General features: G+C 45.2%; 1 protein-coding gene across 1 annotated transcript in view; it reads right to left on the bottom strand.

The window, feature by feature from the left end:
- Positions 1-15,716, bottom strand: part of PPP2R5A (protein phosphatase 2 regulatory subunit B'alpha) — a 1,092,153-nt gene extending 1,076,437 nt beyond the window's left edge. The window contains exon 1 of the mRNA XM_069608529.1: positions 15,246-15,716. Coding sequence (XP_069464630.1) covers positions 15,246-15,393 — 148 coding nt within the window. The 5' untranslated portion in view covers positions 15,394-15,716. The remainder of the gene's footprint in view (positions 1-15,245) is intronic.
- Between the last annotated feature and the right edge of the window lie 410 nt (positions 15,717-16,126).

Raw genomic sequence — 16,126 nt, 5'->3', positions numbered from 1 at the left:
TATCAGTCTTTGTCCCGTCCACAAGAGCAGTCCAGCACCGAAATGCGAGGCAAACCTCCTTTGAACAAGAGTACCAACTACAACCCTAGACATGTGTTTCTGCTTCATCAGTGAAGTGGAGCGGTGCCTCTCCAAGTACAGTGAGCAAGGGGTCCACGTCAAGTAGAGCAGCATTGTTGAGACACAAAGTCAACATTTGTGCCTTGCCAGAGAATCCACAACAACACAGGAACATATACAGTTTACGCGAATGTCATGTTGCAGTGCTTGATAGAGCGACACACCAAACCACCAGTTCCTTAATGCAAGTAATTAATCTGCGCACTCCAAGTACGCTGCCATGCTGGAGTCAATTTAATTACTAAATAAAACGCAGTTATCCTTACTAATTGCAAAATTATGCTGGGTTCAATATTACTGTTGATTTGAGAAGTATCTTGTGACACAAGGACGTTTCGACTATTGGTCCAAAACGTATATTTCTTTTGAGAACTATTTTTTTTTTAAACCTTACTTTATTGGCATGAGGCAAGGTTAGGTATGCAAAAGAAAAACAGTACACATAACAAATAGTATTGTAAATAACTGAGAGGCACTACATCCAGACGGCAACACAAGAAGACTAGCAGAATTTTGCACATTTCAGAAACACTTCAGGGAGTAGCAGAAGTTATGAGTCCGATGGGGGAGAGGAGAGTAGCTCAATATCATCTTTACTGTTCAAATATTTTTAGGACGGGAGGTCATGGGGAGAGTGATGATATAGTCCTCTTCACACATTTGGGTCCAGGTGAGGGCCTTCAGCCACATTTCGACCGGGGGTGGGGGAGTGTGACACTTCGAACGCTGTAGTATGCATTTTTTAGCTACCATAGTCCCAATATTCAAGAACTTGGACGCCTTCCTCAGCGCAGGCCCATCCCATAGTCCGAACAGAACAGCCAGTGGGTCAGGTGCAATGTGGATCCCAGTTATTTCAGCGAGGGCCTCCATGACGGCTTCCCAATAGGGGCCCAGCGCATCACAAGACCAGAACATGTGCATGTGATCTGCTTCCATGGAGTTACATCTCGGGCAAGTATGGGCCTGGCTATGTGCAAATTTCTCCACCTTATGCGGAGTGTAGTATAGGCGGTTCAGGAGCTTGTACTGAATGCACCGATACCTTTCGTTTAGTGAGAACTTGCGTGTGTGCATGCATATCCTCCCCCACATGTCTTCAGTGATAGCCAGACTCAGTTCATTATTCCATGCCTCACGCATTGACGGAGGAGTGCCACCCACCTTTTCAAGTAGCATTTTGTATAGGGAGGAACTTATGCCCTTAACCCCAGCTGAGATAGTTATAAAGTGAATTTCAGGAGAGTCTATGGGTTCATTGGGAGAAGGAGGACCACTTGGTGCGGAACGCCGCCCCAATCTGAAATAGTGTAGTAGTTCCAGCGCCGAGCCAGAGTGACCAGGGCGCCATGGCTGCGGGGTGATGAATTTTCCGATGGGATATAGGTCGGACAGCACACGATAGCCAAGGCCATGCCAGTGTCGCATAAGGATTTTGTCGTAAGTGGGGCTGAGACCCGGGAACTGCCATATAGGGAGCCACTTGTGGTACGGGCGGGAGTCAGACTGGGCTTGCAGTAACCGTCTCCACGCCATGGTTGTGGCAGCCACAGGGTCCGCCGGCACGGTATGCATGGTGAAGGTTAAGGGACAGAGTGTTGACCTCTTCGCTTGCTAATTTCTTAAGTTTCACATGTGGAGGGGGGTCTGAGAGTGCGTACCAGTGTGTAGCGTGTTATGCTTGTGAAGCTATCCTTTATCGAGCAAGGTCAGGGGCCGTGAAGCCCCCTTTCTCATATGGGAGAGCCATGTGTTGCCACTTTTTACGAACTGCACCGGAATACCACAAAAATTGGGCGCATGTGGCATGTAGATTCTTAAAATATTGCTTCCCCGGCCAGATCGGGACATTTGCGAAGGTGTTTAGAAGCTTAGGGACAATAATCATTTTGATTAGGGATAGTCTGCCCGATAGGGAAAGGGGAGATTGCGCCATCTGAGCATCCTGTCTTCCGCTTGCCACACCACGGCTGTGTAGTTGTCGGCTAGTAGCGAAGGTCTGGCGAGGGATATGTGGACCCCGAGATATCTGATTCCACCTGGTGACCAGCGAACGGGGAATTTGCATGTTGGCTGGGGGGTTACCGCAGTGAGCGGGAATATTTCAGACTTAGTGTAGTTTATAGCAAAGCCCAAGAATGTGCCTATTCTAGTAATGTCACGGATGATCAGGTCAAGACGGGTTGATGGGTCCCTAACAGTGCTCCAGATAAGATTTTGAGGTGGGAGTATTTTACTCTCCATTTTTAAACTTTGAGAGTAAATGTGATTTTAAGAGAGCAAAAATGACTTTTCCCCTTTGCAAAAGAGTAAAATGTATGTGACATCCAGCCGACATGTGCAAAAACTGTATGGAAATCATTACTATGTGGCAGCTTTCTGCATTGTGACAGAATACACCTTTCATTATTTCTCTAAGGTTTGGCTATTTGATCTCTCCTGTATATATTTTAAAGTTGAAATCACAAAAACCTAGCCAATTATATAGTAAAGCAAACATGAATTGTATTGTGTGTTTTGAGATTCGATAGCAGAATTGTCTTTTGATGTTTAATGAAAGTCCTAATTTCCTGGAGCTAGTCCTAATTTCCTGGAGCTATTACTACCTAATGGTATGCCAGTGTTATGATACAACAGTGCAGAGAGGCAAGGACTCCATGCTAAATTCTATATCTGATCTAATGGTCAAAGGGTTATTTATATAGCTCTTTTGGCAAAGCGCTGTACATTGAACATATTTCTCACAATTATCACAAACCAAAGTCAGTACTCCTTTATCGAAAGGATGAAAGGCTGAGTTGGACTTGCTGGGATTTGAACCAGCAACCTACAGATCACACACAGATTGCAGCAAAGAGTGCTCAACCCGCTGAGCTATCGTATTGGCCAACATCCTTCAGAGGTTGGTTAACTGAATATCGACTGAGGTATATCATATGATAGGTTATTTATAACGCACATAATACCCATTGGTTTCTAAGCGCAGACCCGGGGATCGAACCTGTGTTTCTTTGTGTCGTCTTGCTTCCAAGGCGAGCACATTGCCACTGAGCTATCCTCCCGAGACATAATATATCACAGTACCTAGATGTATGACGAACAATTCATGAAGCGCTACATAAAGTTAAATATCTATCTGTATTATCACACGGACAGGTTTTGCTGAGTTTCTATTTCAATTGCTAATGTAACTCATTTGTTTTTGAACAGCGCTGCACTTCCTGGAGGGTCAGGTTTTGGATGTTTTAATTGTAGTCCTGAAGATTTGAGAGGCTAGAACACCTGTGATCAGTGTAATGACAATCACTCACCCTTGAACAAAGACGCTGCTGCCACTGACCATTTATAGTAATGCACCCCATTGACTGCAAGGTTGAATAGCTGTAAACTAGACTGTACATAGTCGTCATTTTAAACACTGTTTTTACAATTAGAGTTTAAATTAAATTATAAGTGCAAAAATGATCGCCTCAGCATGATTATGCACACAGCACCGGAACTCTGAAAAATATAATAAAATACTGGTTTGCCTTCACTGGAGAAAAAAAAAAGCATAATATTTAAAATGAATTCTCTATTGCAACTTAGTTTTCCATCTTAATAATTATACAATCCTAAAATTCTTGGAAAACATGCACAGTGCGTCTGAAGCTGAATGGAAAGAAACCATTCCTTTTATCACAGTGTGCAGTTTCTTTTTTTGAAAGGCTTCAGAGAAATATATTCTGTTTCAGAGGTGGCTTACAATTACATCCATGTAGATAAAAATCAAAAGAAGCCTTCTGGCTTCTGTCAAGTAACCTGACCTTTGCACTGCCCTCTGCTCTAAACCTGTGTCTAAATGTACACAGGAAAATAATAAAGCTGTCGTATTTACAAGATTTACATGCGTAAAAGGGCCTAATACACACCTTATCTGGAGGCCTGGTCCCTAAGGTAGAGGAGTACGTTGTCAGCGTACAACGAGATTATCTCCGGAGTGTCACACAGACATATGCCCTTCCGGGCGTGCTTGTTTCAAACGCTATCGGACATGGGCTCGATGGCGAGCGCGAACAGTATTGGGGAGAAGGGGCAGCCCTGGCACGTGCACCTGTGGAGTGTGAAAGGAGGCGAGGCTTGGGAATTGACCAGAACCCTAGCCAACGGGTTCGTGTACAGTAGTTTGATGTATGAAAACATGCGGGGGCCAATACCCATTTTATGCAGCACAGCCCACGTATATTGCCAAGACACCATATCAAATGCCTTCTGGGCATCGATGGTGACCCCCTACTGCCCTGGCATCCAGATCTATTCTGGACATGACATTGAACAGCCGGCAAATGTTGAGGGCTGTCGACCGGCCAGGGACAAAGCCACTGGTCAGGGTGGACCAGGTGAGTCATTTTGGGAAGGAATCTGTTTGCAATAATCTTGGCGAAGATTTTTGTGTCCGTGTTAAAGATAGGGGTCTATAGGACCCGCATTCGTCAAGTGGTTTACCCGGCTTGGGGAGGACGGTTATGAGGGCTTCACGCATGGACTGGGGCAAGGTGGCCGGCCTGAGCGACTCATTCCAAACCTCGAGGAGCCTGGGTGCCAGGACAGCAGCGTGTTCCAGATAGAACTCCGAGGTGAGCCCATCTGGACTGGGGGCTTTACCCTTCGGGAGACCCGAACTGGCAGCTGTGATTTCATCCAGGGTGATCAGGGCATCAAGCTGATCACTGGTGGCCCGGGAGAGGAGGGTCATGGGAAATTGATCCAGAAGGAGGTCAGTTTCCGGAGTGCTGTGCTCCTGCTAGGGGGCATACAAAGTTGTGTAAAATTCAGTGAATACCTCGAGGATGCGTTGTTCGGACCAGTGCCGAGTGCCCTCAGTATCCCTGTTACAGTCTATGCGGCTTCTCCCCCCCGTCCATGCGGACCAATCTGGACAGGGTTCTCCCCGGCCTCTCACCCTCACCGTATTTCTGCGCAGCCAAGGGACGGGCGTAGTATTGAATCTCCCTGTGGGCGTGGGCCTCGAAGGACTCCAGTCCAACCTTATCTGTGCCAGTTTGGACGGGAAGGGGGCAATGATGTAATCCCTCTCGAGATCCTCGAGCTTTGCCTCAGAGCGCTGCAGGCTATTTTTAATGTTTTTGAGGACCCCGGCCTCCCTAGAGATACACATCCCTCTGATGAAAACCTTGAACGCCTCCCACCAAACCCCATCAGATGTATCATGTCTTATGTTGCATTCGAAAAAGGTGTTGATGTCGGCCAGAATATCAGCTTTGAAAACAATATCCCTCAGAGCCTCAGACTTGAAGCGCCAGGCGGATCAGGAAGGCCGGCCCTGTCCCAGCGCGATCCGCAGCGTTACTGGGGAATGATCTGAAAGTGTGCGCGGTAATAGCTGTGTGTCCGTTGTCCTACTCACCATCTAACTTGATATGAGAAATTGGTCGATTCTTGATAGGCTATCGTTCGCTGACGAGTAGAAGGAATACTCTGAGGACTGGGTGAAGGACCCTCCACACATCGATGAGGCCCAGTGAGGCAGCATGTGTATCGAGAGTGTTGGCCGCACGTGAAGTGGCTCTGCGGGAGATGCCAGATCTGTCTAGTCCGTTCAGAATTAGGTTCATGTCCCCCCTCCCATAGGATTGGGACTCCAATGTATCTCAGGAGTATAGTAATGATTTCATCAAAGAATTCTGGGGAGTCAAAGTTTGGAGCATATGTGTTCACGAGAAGGCATTCCATATTTTCAAGAAAGCAATGAAGGATCACATATCTACCCTCTGGGTCCAAAAGACTAGTGCGCAAAGAGAACTGAACTGATTTATGGACCAAGGTGAGCACCCCCCTAGCCTGAGTTGAATATTTTTGTGTAGAACCTATTTGAGCCCCAAGTCGGAGCTAAGCATGTTGCTATGAGTCCCATATCGTGCGTTTCTTGAAGGAGGACCATTTTGATTCCATGCCGCTGGGCAAAAGCAGTTATCCTTCGGGTTTTAGTGAAATTGCTCAGCCCACGGACGTTCCATGTCATCAGACTAAGGGACATACTGCCAGATGAAGGAACGGCCCTTCTACCATATCCATTGCTATTCAGTACCCTGTGTAAGGCTTCAGTAAAATCGGACCATCTCACAACCATTACCCCCACTCATGCCATTTTCAATTAAACAACCCACAACTTTACCACCCCCCTCCCTCACTGCCCACCCTCTAACAGCAGTGTAGTATTCCCCACCCAGAACAGAGGTGCGATAATGCCATGTCAAACCTGGCAGCTCCAGCCCCATTGCCCAACAGGGGGCGAAACTGAGAACAAACCACAACAGACATTGCAATTGCAGCGGGGGTCGCCACTGCCGTGAACCCAATTTAGCAAGTAGTGCGGCGCGACAAGCGCCTCTAGGGCAGCGTTAGCATTTCAACACACTATTTCCCCATGAGGGCAAAATGACGGATAGTAGCAGACGAGGAGAGATATGATTGCTGTTAGTATATCGGAAGTGTAGGACACCTCAGTCATTGCCCAGCAGGTCGTCTGCGGGTACTCTCATCAGGATCTGTGATTCAATAAATTTCACTGCTTCATCCGGAACTGTGAAGAAGTAGAGCTTATTGTTGTAGGTGAATTTCAGGCGCGCTGGGAATAACATTGCGTATCCAATTTTCCTTTCCCGAAGCATTTTCTTCACCTTGTTGAACTGCCTGTGCCCCGCCTGGACCCCCACAGAGAAGTCTGGGAAAATTGTAATAGTTTGCGAGTCCATCCTCAATTCGCCCTTCTCACGTGCTAAGCGCAATATATGGTCTCTGTCTCTATAGCTGAGGACTTTTGCTATTATTGGCCTGGGGAAGTCACCCGGCCTGGGGCAAGGATCTAACGAGCGATGTGCTCGCTCAATTGGGAAGAATGGTGAAAGTGGAGGGTCACCGAGGAGATCTTTGAGGAGGGTCTCCACCGCCAGCTCCATGCAAACCTTAAGTGCGGACTCAGGAACCCCCACAATGCGGATGTCATTTCTTCGCGATCTCAATTCCAGGTCATCACACTTGGCCTTGACACTCTTCATGTCGCGCACCAGCTCTGTCACAGTATTTTGGAGGGCGAGTACGCTATCCTCGTTTGCCCCGATTCTGGTTTCAGCCTCAGTGAACCTGGCACCATGTTGGTCTAGCTTCGACCTGAGTGAGGCCACGTTCGCATTAATATCATCAAGCTTCTTGTGGAAGGAGGCGAAGTTTTTGGCCATAGACTCCATTATTACCATGAGGTCGGGCTGGGGGGGGTTCCGATGGCGTTTCCATGTCGGCGTTGGTCGTGGAGGTGGAGCCCTGCTCCGCACTGGGCGTCAGTTTGGTGAACTTGTCTATAGCCCCAGCGGCACCCCGGGGCTTGTTGGGCATCCCGGGGGTGGATGACGGTGCGTGCTGATGTAGGCAGGTGCAATTTGTGCAGGCCAAAGAGCAGGGCTGGTGGGACCCTGAGGCAGCGACGTGAGATGGCGTGAGAAGCGGTCCCAGCCCAGGCAGATGAGAGCGCTGCCCCTCCGTTGGCAGAACTTCACTTAGAGCGGCACGACAGGGGTTCCGGGCAGGAAGCCGCAAGATCAGGGGCAGGCCCCTCAGCCAGGCACCCCAGAACAGCAGGAGACTGTGGGAGCCCTCCGACTCCCAGTGAAGCGGCAGGAGGGCACAGGAGCAGGATGAACATAGGAGGGCTGAGCGGCCCCAGGTACCAGGTTCGATCAGGCAGCAGCACACATGGAAAGGCACTGGAGGTCCACTCAGTCAATCATGCAGAACACGTATGATAATTAGCTGTGGCCGGGGCGCGAGGCCCGGGGCAGAGTCCCCACCAAGGCAGCAGTGATAGAGACGATTGACAGTTAATGCGCACCCGCAGCCCGAGGTAGCCCCGGGGGGTGGGGGGGGGGAGCTCCCCAAGTAGTATGGCTGTTGCCTGATTGAATGAAGCCCCAAGCTGCAATCCACTTGCGTGCGTTAGATGGCCCCACGTAGGGTCGGAGCAGGGGGCCCTGGCAATGTTATTGATGAATTAAAGAATACGCTCATACCTTCTGAAAAGAAGGTAAATACTTCATCCTCGCTCCCGGACATAGAACAACCCGATAGTCCATCAGCCCTACTTAAACTAATGGAGCAAATGGAAAATGGAGATAGCAATGACACAGGACAGCACTGGTAAACAAAAACAAAAAAAAAAAAAAAAAAAACTTGCATTTGCATGCTATTAAAGGGCTGAAAAAAGACTAAAAGCAGTGCTTCTAACAAAAACCAATTGAAACTAAGAAAATAGTTAGAAATTCTACCCATGAAAAACGTATGACTAAATATTACATGTACAGGGCTCGATTGGCACAACCGATGAAGTGCCCATCGATGTTGATCAGCTTTCTGCTGAAAGCCAAGCTGTGTTCTTACCGGATATTCCAATGAAACAGACCGAGCTAGCTGCAGCAAATGTGGGTGTGGTAAAACTGGTACTTCCTGCCCTGAAGCGCTCCCAAAATCTGCTATTACCTACCCTAGGATTAAAAACAATCATGAGCCCCATAGAGTGCGCAAATGGTGGTCCTATGTCGTATTCTTTGAATGTCAAGAAACAAAAAAACCTAAATGCCTACTTTCCAGTCGAAGTAAGGAAATGCAAGTCTATTGCTTTGACATCCCCTATCAAGATACCGCTCTCGGCGAACGGTAAAACATCTCAAGCGTCCTCTAAAGCTCATGATATGCCAGCCAATCGGAGATCATATCTCGAGGCATGTAGTACCAAGCAAAGTGATAGAGATCCTAATCCCTTGCCTGATCAAAAGAATACATTATAATTAATGGCGCTAGCAAAGCAAGGCATTTGTCGTGGTCCACTGGTGCAGCACACATGGCCAACTTGGTAAATAATGACCTAATGCGACTATTCGCTGCCATTCTCTGCAACAGCCACATTAGGGACCACTACGAATCCTATCCCGTTGACTCAGAGTAACCATAACATTCATCTGCAGGGGGAGGGAATTTTTAGGGAATGTCGTTTGACATTCCCTAATGACAGTGGGATTGAAATACGTTCACAGGTCCTAAGCGAAAAGACTTCGAGGAGGGGCTGATCACTTCAGAAGCTGTAATCAAAGAAATTACCCCAGATCCACACGAACAAGCCCCTCTGACCCTTCGCTATATCGCGAATCCAATCCCTCTTCCACCTACTGGGACCTGGTCCAAGTCGCCTAATGACCCAATTCCGTCTGCAGGCCCAAGTTAAACCACTTTAATAAACACCCAAAATACCTTGAAAGTAGAGTACACCATGGGCTTAGAAGGCAATGCTGAATTGCTTGCCAAGACCTGCATCAATCGCCCTTACTTCCTTGAGTTAATAACTCGTATTCCACAGTTAAGAAGCTTAACCAACACAGATCTTACAATGATCTCTAATGCTCGGTTATCTTCCGTCTTCATCTATCTTGAAATTTTTGGCGATTTAGATCCGAATTCAAAGAACTGGGGTTCTCACTATTCACATTTAGTAACGAAATTAATGCACAGGAATTTTTGTATCAACCTTTACCTGGACAAGAGATCAATGTAGGTGAATCTCTGGGGGGGAACCTAACAGTAATGATGAGAACCAATGTATAGCCCATTTGTTGGCATTAGTAGGGAAAACAAGAAACTGATATGGGTTGAACCCCTTCTAAGAATGATATAAAATACTAAAATGGCAAAACCAGCGGCCTAGTCACCTGTAAAATTAAATAAAAAATAAAATAAGTTTACCATAATCTCTTGGAACTCCTGTGGGTTTCATAACCTACAGAAGTGGTTTGCTACATTAACACTGTGTCTAATCCCTAGTGCGATGTTTCAGGAAACCATGAAAATGGGAGGCACTAATATTACCAGGGTTCAGAACCTTTTGCTCACAAGCGACTAGGGAAAATTATGGCTGTCCCTCTGGAGGACAGGCAATCGCCATCAACAATAACATTGCATGTTACACGCAACTTGTGTGGGAATCCAGCAATATCCTGGCTGTAGTGTTGAATTTACATAAAAACAAATCCAAATCTATTCTTTTAGTAAGCTTCTATTGGAATCCAGCAGACATTTCAATTGACCTTATGTTTGATGAAATTGATAAATGCTTGGAATGTATATCCATGAAAGAAGGGGATTTTGATATTATAATTGGTGGTGACAATTAATTTTTTATGCAAATCAAAAAAAGGAGCTCTTTGGATTCCCAGACAAGTAGTACTGAGAGGATAGCCTGTCTGAGAGGCAGCATGTGGATCGCATATTTTAACGATTGAGCGTTGGATTTTGTTGACTGTGAGGATGAAGGGCAGCAGTATACCTGGAGTCGGGGCTCAAAACATTCTATGATAGATGGTATTATGAGATATGCAAAAGTAATCTATCTAGCAGGCCCTGTGATTATTTACCCCATCAAGCATGGGGATCATGCTCCATTATCTTTGTGTGTCTATATGATCCACTCATGCTTGGATGTCTCCCAGGCACTGGCATTCCCAGAGATACATCGTAAAACTATCTCGCTCCGTTGGAACCCTCGGTTGTGCAAACAATTTGCCCAATATGTGTCTACTGATATCGATAAGAACCGAAATGTGCTTATGGATGGTTCTAGTACGTACATTCAAAGAGAATCCATTGTTGCCAATATAATTGACAATGCACTGAAATACTTTAGAGCTAAACGTTTACAAATTGACAAACCCCATCCCTACTATTATGATCCAATGTGCAAAACTCTGAAAAGGGAAAAGAACAGAGACCTAAGAATGTTAAAACGCGTTCAAGAGGTTACCCCCAATTATCACTATGTTCGAAATCAGATACTGCACACATAAAATCAAAGTCAGAGGTGCCCATATATCAAACTACAATAAAGTCAATTGTGCACTTATTAAATCGATATGTAGACATGATGCAAGGGTTATTTGGCAAACGATTAAACAATCAAAATATGACAATGCTTTGCCCCAGAATATCATCTCAGCTGGGACTTGGTCCAAATATATTACTGCCAAGTTCGGATTCCCTGATAGATTTAAAACAAGTGGATTCCAGACAATGCCCTATTGCGACTTGGTACAACTAAAATGGTTGCTGCAGGACATAAAATGGGCAAACTAACGTTTTCTAAAGCTGCTGGCCCGGATGGGATACCACATGTGTATACAAGACTGAACCAGTACTATGGGCGAGTATACTTAAAACGAAGTTTGACTCAATTATCTGCACTGGTAATATTCCTCAATCCTGGGCAACATCTATTATAATTCCAATATTTAAAAAAGGGGATACTTCCAGACCAGAGAACTACCGTCCGATTTCCTTAATTAACACTGAAGCAAAAATGTTTGCTATACTGCTTTTATATGAACTTGATAAACACATTGCCCAGTATGAGCTCTACTCGAAATTTCAAACTGGCTTCAGAAAAGGAATGAGCACTACCCTAAATGCCACTGTCATGTCTCACATTTTGGTTGGAGCAAAAAATAAGGGTGCCTATCCTGTATTTATGGCATTGATAGACATGTTGGCGGCTTTTGATACTGTCGTTAGAAACATCCTATGGAGAAAGTTGGAGAATATGGGTATTCCGCCTGCAATAATGTATTGGATAGTCCGACTGCACTCAGATACTTCCTATAGGATTAGGATCACATCCGAAGGAGAGACAACTGACCCAATAAAAACATACATTGGCCTGAAACAAGAGTGCAACCTAGCTGCCACTCTTTTCAACCTCTATATGGCTGACTTGGACCACCTATGGAAAGCAGAAAATCTGTTTTCAGAAAAACTTGGCGCATTACGCCTGCAGTGGTTAGCTTTTGCTGAGGACATTATATTTGATCCCACTCCAGCAGGCCTTCAAAAGAAAATGACATCTCTTTGAGGAATTCGCAAGAGTTCACAATCTTAGTCCTAATCCTACCAAAACTGCTATCATGACATTTGACACAAAGAAAAAGGGTAAGCAATATCGATGGGAGATTGTTACTACAATGATACCACATCTTGCCGAAACTACTTACCTTGGGTACTACATCTCAAATAAGAATTTGATAAAACTATGGACAGTGCAGTTCAATTTAAAAGGTAGTCCATTACTATCACAGCTAAAAGTTATATCAGTGAAATACTGCAAATACTCCTTAGTACCGTTAATCGACTTCTTCCATCTAAAGGTTGAAAGTGTTATACTGTACACCCTAGACATATGTCTATTGGACATGAACAAATATTTGAACACTCTACAAGGGCCGCTTCTGAAAACCGCCCTTCATCCATCTTTAGCAGTACCCAACAGCAAAATAAGGCATGAGCTGGACTTAATTTCTTGTCTAAGAAAATGGCGACAGTTATCCAACTATGCCAAAATGATTTATCCCCCTAACAACTCAAGATTTCCAACTGATGCTATTGACGAGTAACATTGGCTCTGTTAAATCATATCACCAGGAAATGTGAGGTATCCTAGGCGATTTAAATTTAACAGTTAATGACTTGTGTTTACGACCAGGCCATGTAAAAAAGAAACGATTTGAGCAGGATTGGGCTAGCACTATTGATGAAATAAAAAACTATAATTCTTACTCGGAGTATGGAAAGTTCACAAGAAAGAGTGCCTTGCTGCAGTTTCCTCGAGATTTTTCCATGCAATTGTATTCGAAGTTACTACATGCGTTTTCAATTCAATCAGTATCACACACGGGAAAGGACAGGATATTGGAATAATTCTAATAAGGAAGAGTTATATTGAAATACCGTTTTCTACCATGTGAGGAAACAAATGAAACTCTGAAACACCTTGTGTTGACATGCACCCATTTTAAAAAAGAAAGAACAAACCTGTTAATGAAATTTGCGAATATTGATTTTGAGGATTGTTTGGAAGCACTATGGGCCAGGATGATGAATGACAACCATAGAACTGATATTTGCCCTCGTCTGGCTGTTAAAATATATTGAAAGAGAATTGGAAAAGTATACAGTGTAAAGATGAATTGTTAAGGATATGTTTATTTCAGACCTTATAGCTTATTGTAAGGGTAGGAATTGCATCATGGATAACATTTCACTGTACGATGCAGGATTGTATTTAAACATAATGGAATATGTATTCTTTTAGGTTTTAATATACCATATGTAATTGTTTTTATTTTCGATTTGTATTGTAAATACTTATGTTAGATTGTCTTATTTTAGTTTGTGTAAAGGTTTTTATGAACCATAAACAAAATTTAAAAAAAGAAAATATTGAGGTTTCTTAATCAATTCAACGTGTCTCAAAATGTTACAGAACAAAAGGGATTTTTCCTGCCTCCAATTAGCCAAGCTTACCTTTCGTTAAGAAGATTGTCTGATGCCCGTTTACTTTCACGCCTAACATTGATCAACAGTTTTTGCCCTTTGGATTTACAAAACACAAGCTTTGGGTGGCACAGATTCTCCATTGGAACAGTGTACAGCATACATACTAATCATTATACTTTGAATGTACAATAAGGGGAAAAAAGATTCTTGGGCGTATATCTGTCTCATACACACAACATAGGAAGAGTAAAAGCTATCTTCTTGACTTCTTTGTTTATAACTTTAGCGGAGAGGGTACACCAGTTGCTAGTGGATGGGATATGAAGATTTCTGAACACACTTACTGATATACTGTTTCTTGAAGAGCAGAAGAAATGAGATCCACTGCAGCCATGAGAACAGAAAAAAGGTACTCAATGCACGTTCAAAATATAAGAAAATTATTTTAAAAGATCAACGGGGGAAGAAACTGTGACACACTAATGTGTATATACGTTTTGAACGGTCCTTGTAGAAAGCAGTGCCTCGCTTGGAAGCACAAGAATAGCATCTAACTGCAGCCTGGGTATGCGAGTTGTGAGATTGCCATGCTGTCTCAGTCAATCATCTAGAATCACTCCGATAGGAACTTTCTCGCGGGGTTCCACTTCTGCGCACACACTATGGGGCGGACCAGACACCACCAGTCTGTCAAGGATCTGCGCATATCTCGACGGGGCAAATGACAGAGCCCGTAAAGTAAGCTAGCCATGCAGATAGGAGGCGTTTGCATCCCCCTCTCGCACCCAAAATACGGAATCGAAGTCAAAGTGGGCGGAGGCTACACACATTATTTACAGACGTTAAAGGGCCGTGGAAACACAGGAAGTAGGGTATCTGCGCACTTAAGGTGGGCGGGATCTCCGTGTACCGTGAGCGTTAGGAACATCGTCGCTTTTAGGAACCGCACGTGTAGGGCCCAGGCCCAGTAAACAACAGTGCAGGCTCCCTCAAGAAATGTCACCAAACCCGCCCAGCAGGTGAGAAATCGCTCATCCAGCCTGTAGGTCTGTGCACAGAGCATGTCCATTCTAAGTGTCTGGAGAAAGGTGTGAAATATGAGACCCCATCGGCTGTAGTAACCAGGAGGAGCACGCTAAGCATAAAGGGCTTTCTAACATAAGCGCCCATTGTCAGCATGTTCCAGATCATCTCACAACACAGGTGTCAAAGCGACGGCCAACGCACACTGGGCCTGCACGGATCCAGAAACATGTAGGCTTTTTTAGCTGCTAGTATAATGTGGTTAAAGGTGGGCACTTACACTTCTGCCTCCTCAACTTGTTATTGTGTGTATTATGCGTCTATACCTTTTTGGCCAGTGAGTTGTCAAAGCTGTCGAAAAGGGTGTTGGTATAGATCATTGGAAACCAACAACGTTTTGAGAAGGGGACATGGGAGTCTGTTTGAAACATAAGGCTCTCGAGTTGTACACGAACCTAAAAAGGTGCGATATATTATGTACCATTTAACCTCCCTCGACCCCCCCCCAAATGTCAATTATTTGCTTACTTTACGTGTTGATGATTGCAGTTATAGGTTTACACTACGAAATATACAACTGAAAAATAAACAATCTGTCAAATCAGGAAATAACGATCAATCTGCATCAGGTGAGAAGTTTGCTGCTTAAGGGTATGCGCAGTTTCACACGGGTTGTCAGCTCACATGGTATGACACAGACATTCAAGACTCATTTGAGCTGTACCAGTCTCCTCTCTCACCTCGGAGCTGCGGCAGCGGGGAGAGCTCCACCAGGCTACCCTGGCTGCGGAATTGCGATGAGCCTTGCGAGCGCTTCTGGCGCTGAGCTTTGCGCACAGACTTGCGCGTGAATCCATCCACCTTCTCAGCCGCCGAGATGGCCGACATTGTGCGCCGGTGCGGAAGGCCCGGTGACCGGGAGAAGGCTGCGCTCAGAGGTTACTGCCTACCCCGAATTCTCGGCCGCTCCTTGTCCCACACATGCCGCGGGCTCCGATCATGTCCGCCCTGGAGCCCAATGGCTCGGGGCACACGCTTGAAGGAGTCCTGAAACCGCGACACACTCCGCAGGATTGTCCTCCAGGGCTCGCCTCTTTGACAGCCCACTCTTGCCCTCTTCAGCCAGTCCAGACGCTACCCCAGCTCACAACCGCCACAGGCCGGGCCCAGTGCTCGAGCACACCCCCAACCGACAACAATCGGAGCAGAGCCCGCGATGTAGACATAGAGAGAGGACGAGTACAGTTCAGCAACTCCGTTCTACACAAATAGATCGACATCTTGCAGTGCGGCAGCATATTAGTTGTAATAGTGATATTCATATACAAAGGTGTCCGATATTATTCTCATAACTATATATTACATTTAATTATTACGCTTTTGTAAATTATGACAAATGTATCTTCAAACATTAATGTTCACCTGCGATCATTTGAGAATTAAAACAGAACCATTTGCATAGCTTTACAAATCTTGTATAGTTTCACATAATCACAAAAACATTTGATAAACACCATGCCCCTTCTCCAGCATGTAACTTTGCCCATTAGTGTCTCGGTAAGTTAATGCCCATCTAGCTAATGCTGGGTTCGAACGAATGCCTGTGGGCAGTTTGCCATTT

The sequence above is a fragment of the Ambystoma mexicanum genome, chromosome 4q, assembly GCF_040938575.1.
Source record: "Ambystoma mexicanum isolate Mex_15411 chromosome 4q, UKY_AmexF1_1, whole genome shotgun sequence".
Taxonomy (NCBI): Eukaryota; Metazoa; Chordata; class Amphibia; order Caudata; family Ambystomatidae; genus Ambystoma; species Ambystoma mexicanum.
Note: the sequence above shows the minus strand (reverse complement) of the source record. Positions and strands in the feature narration are given on the sequence as shown.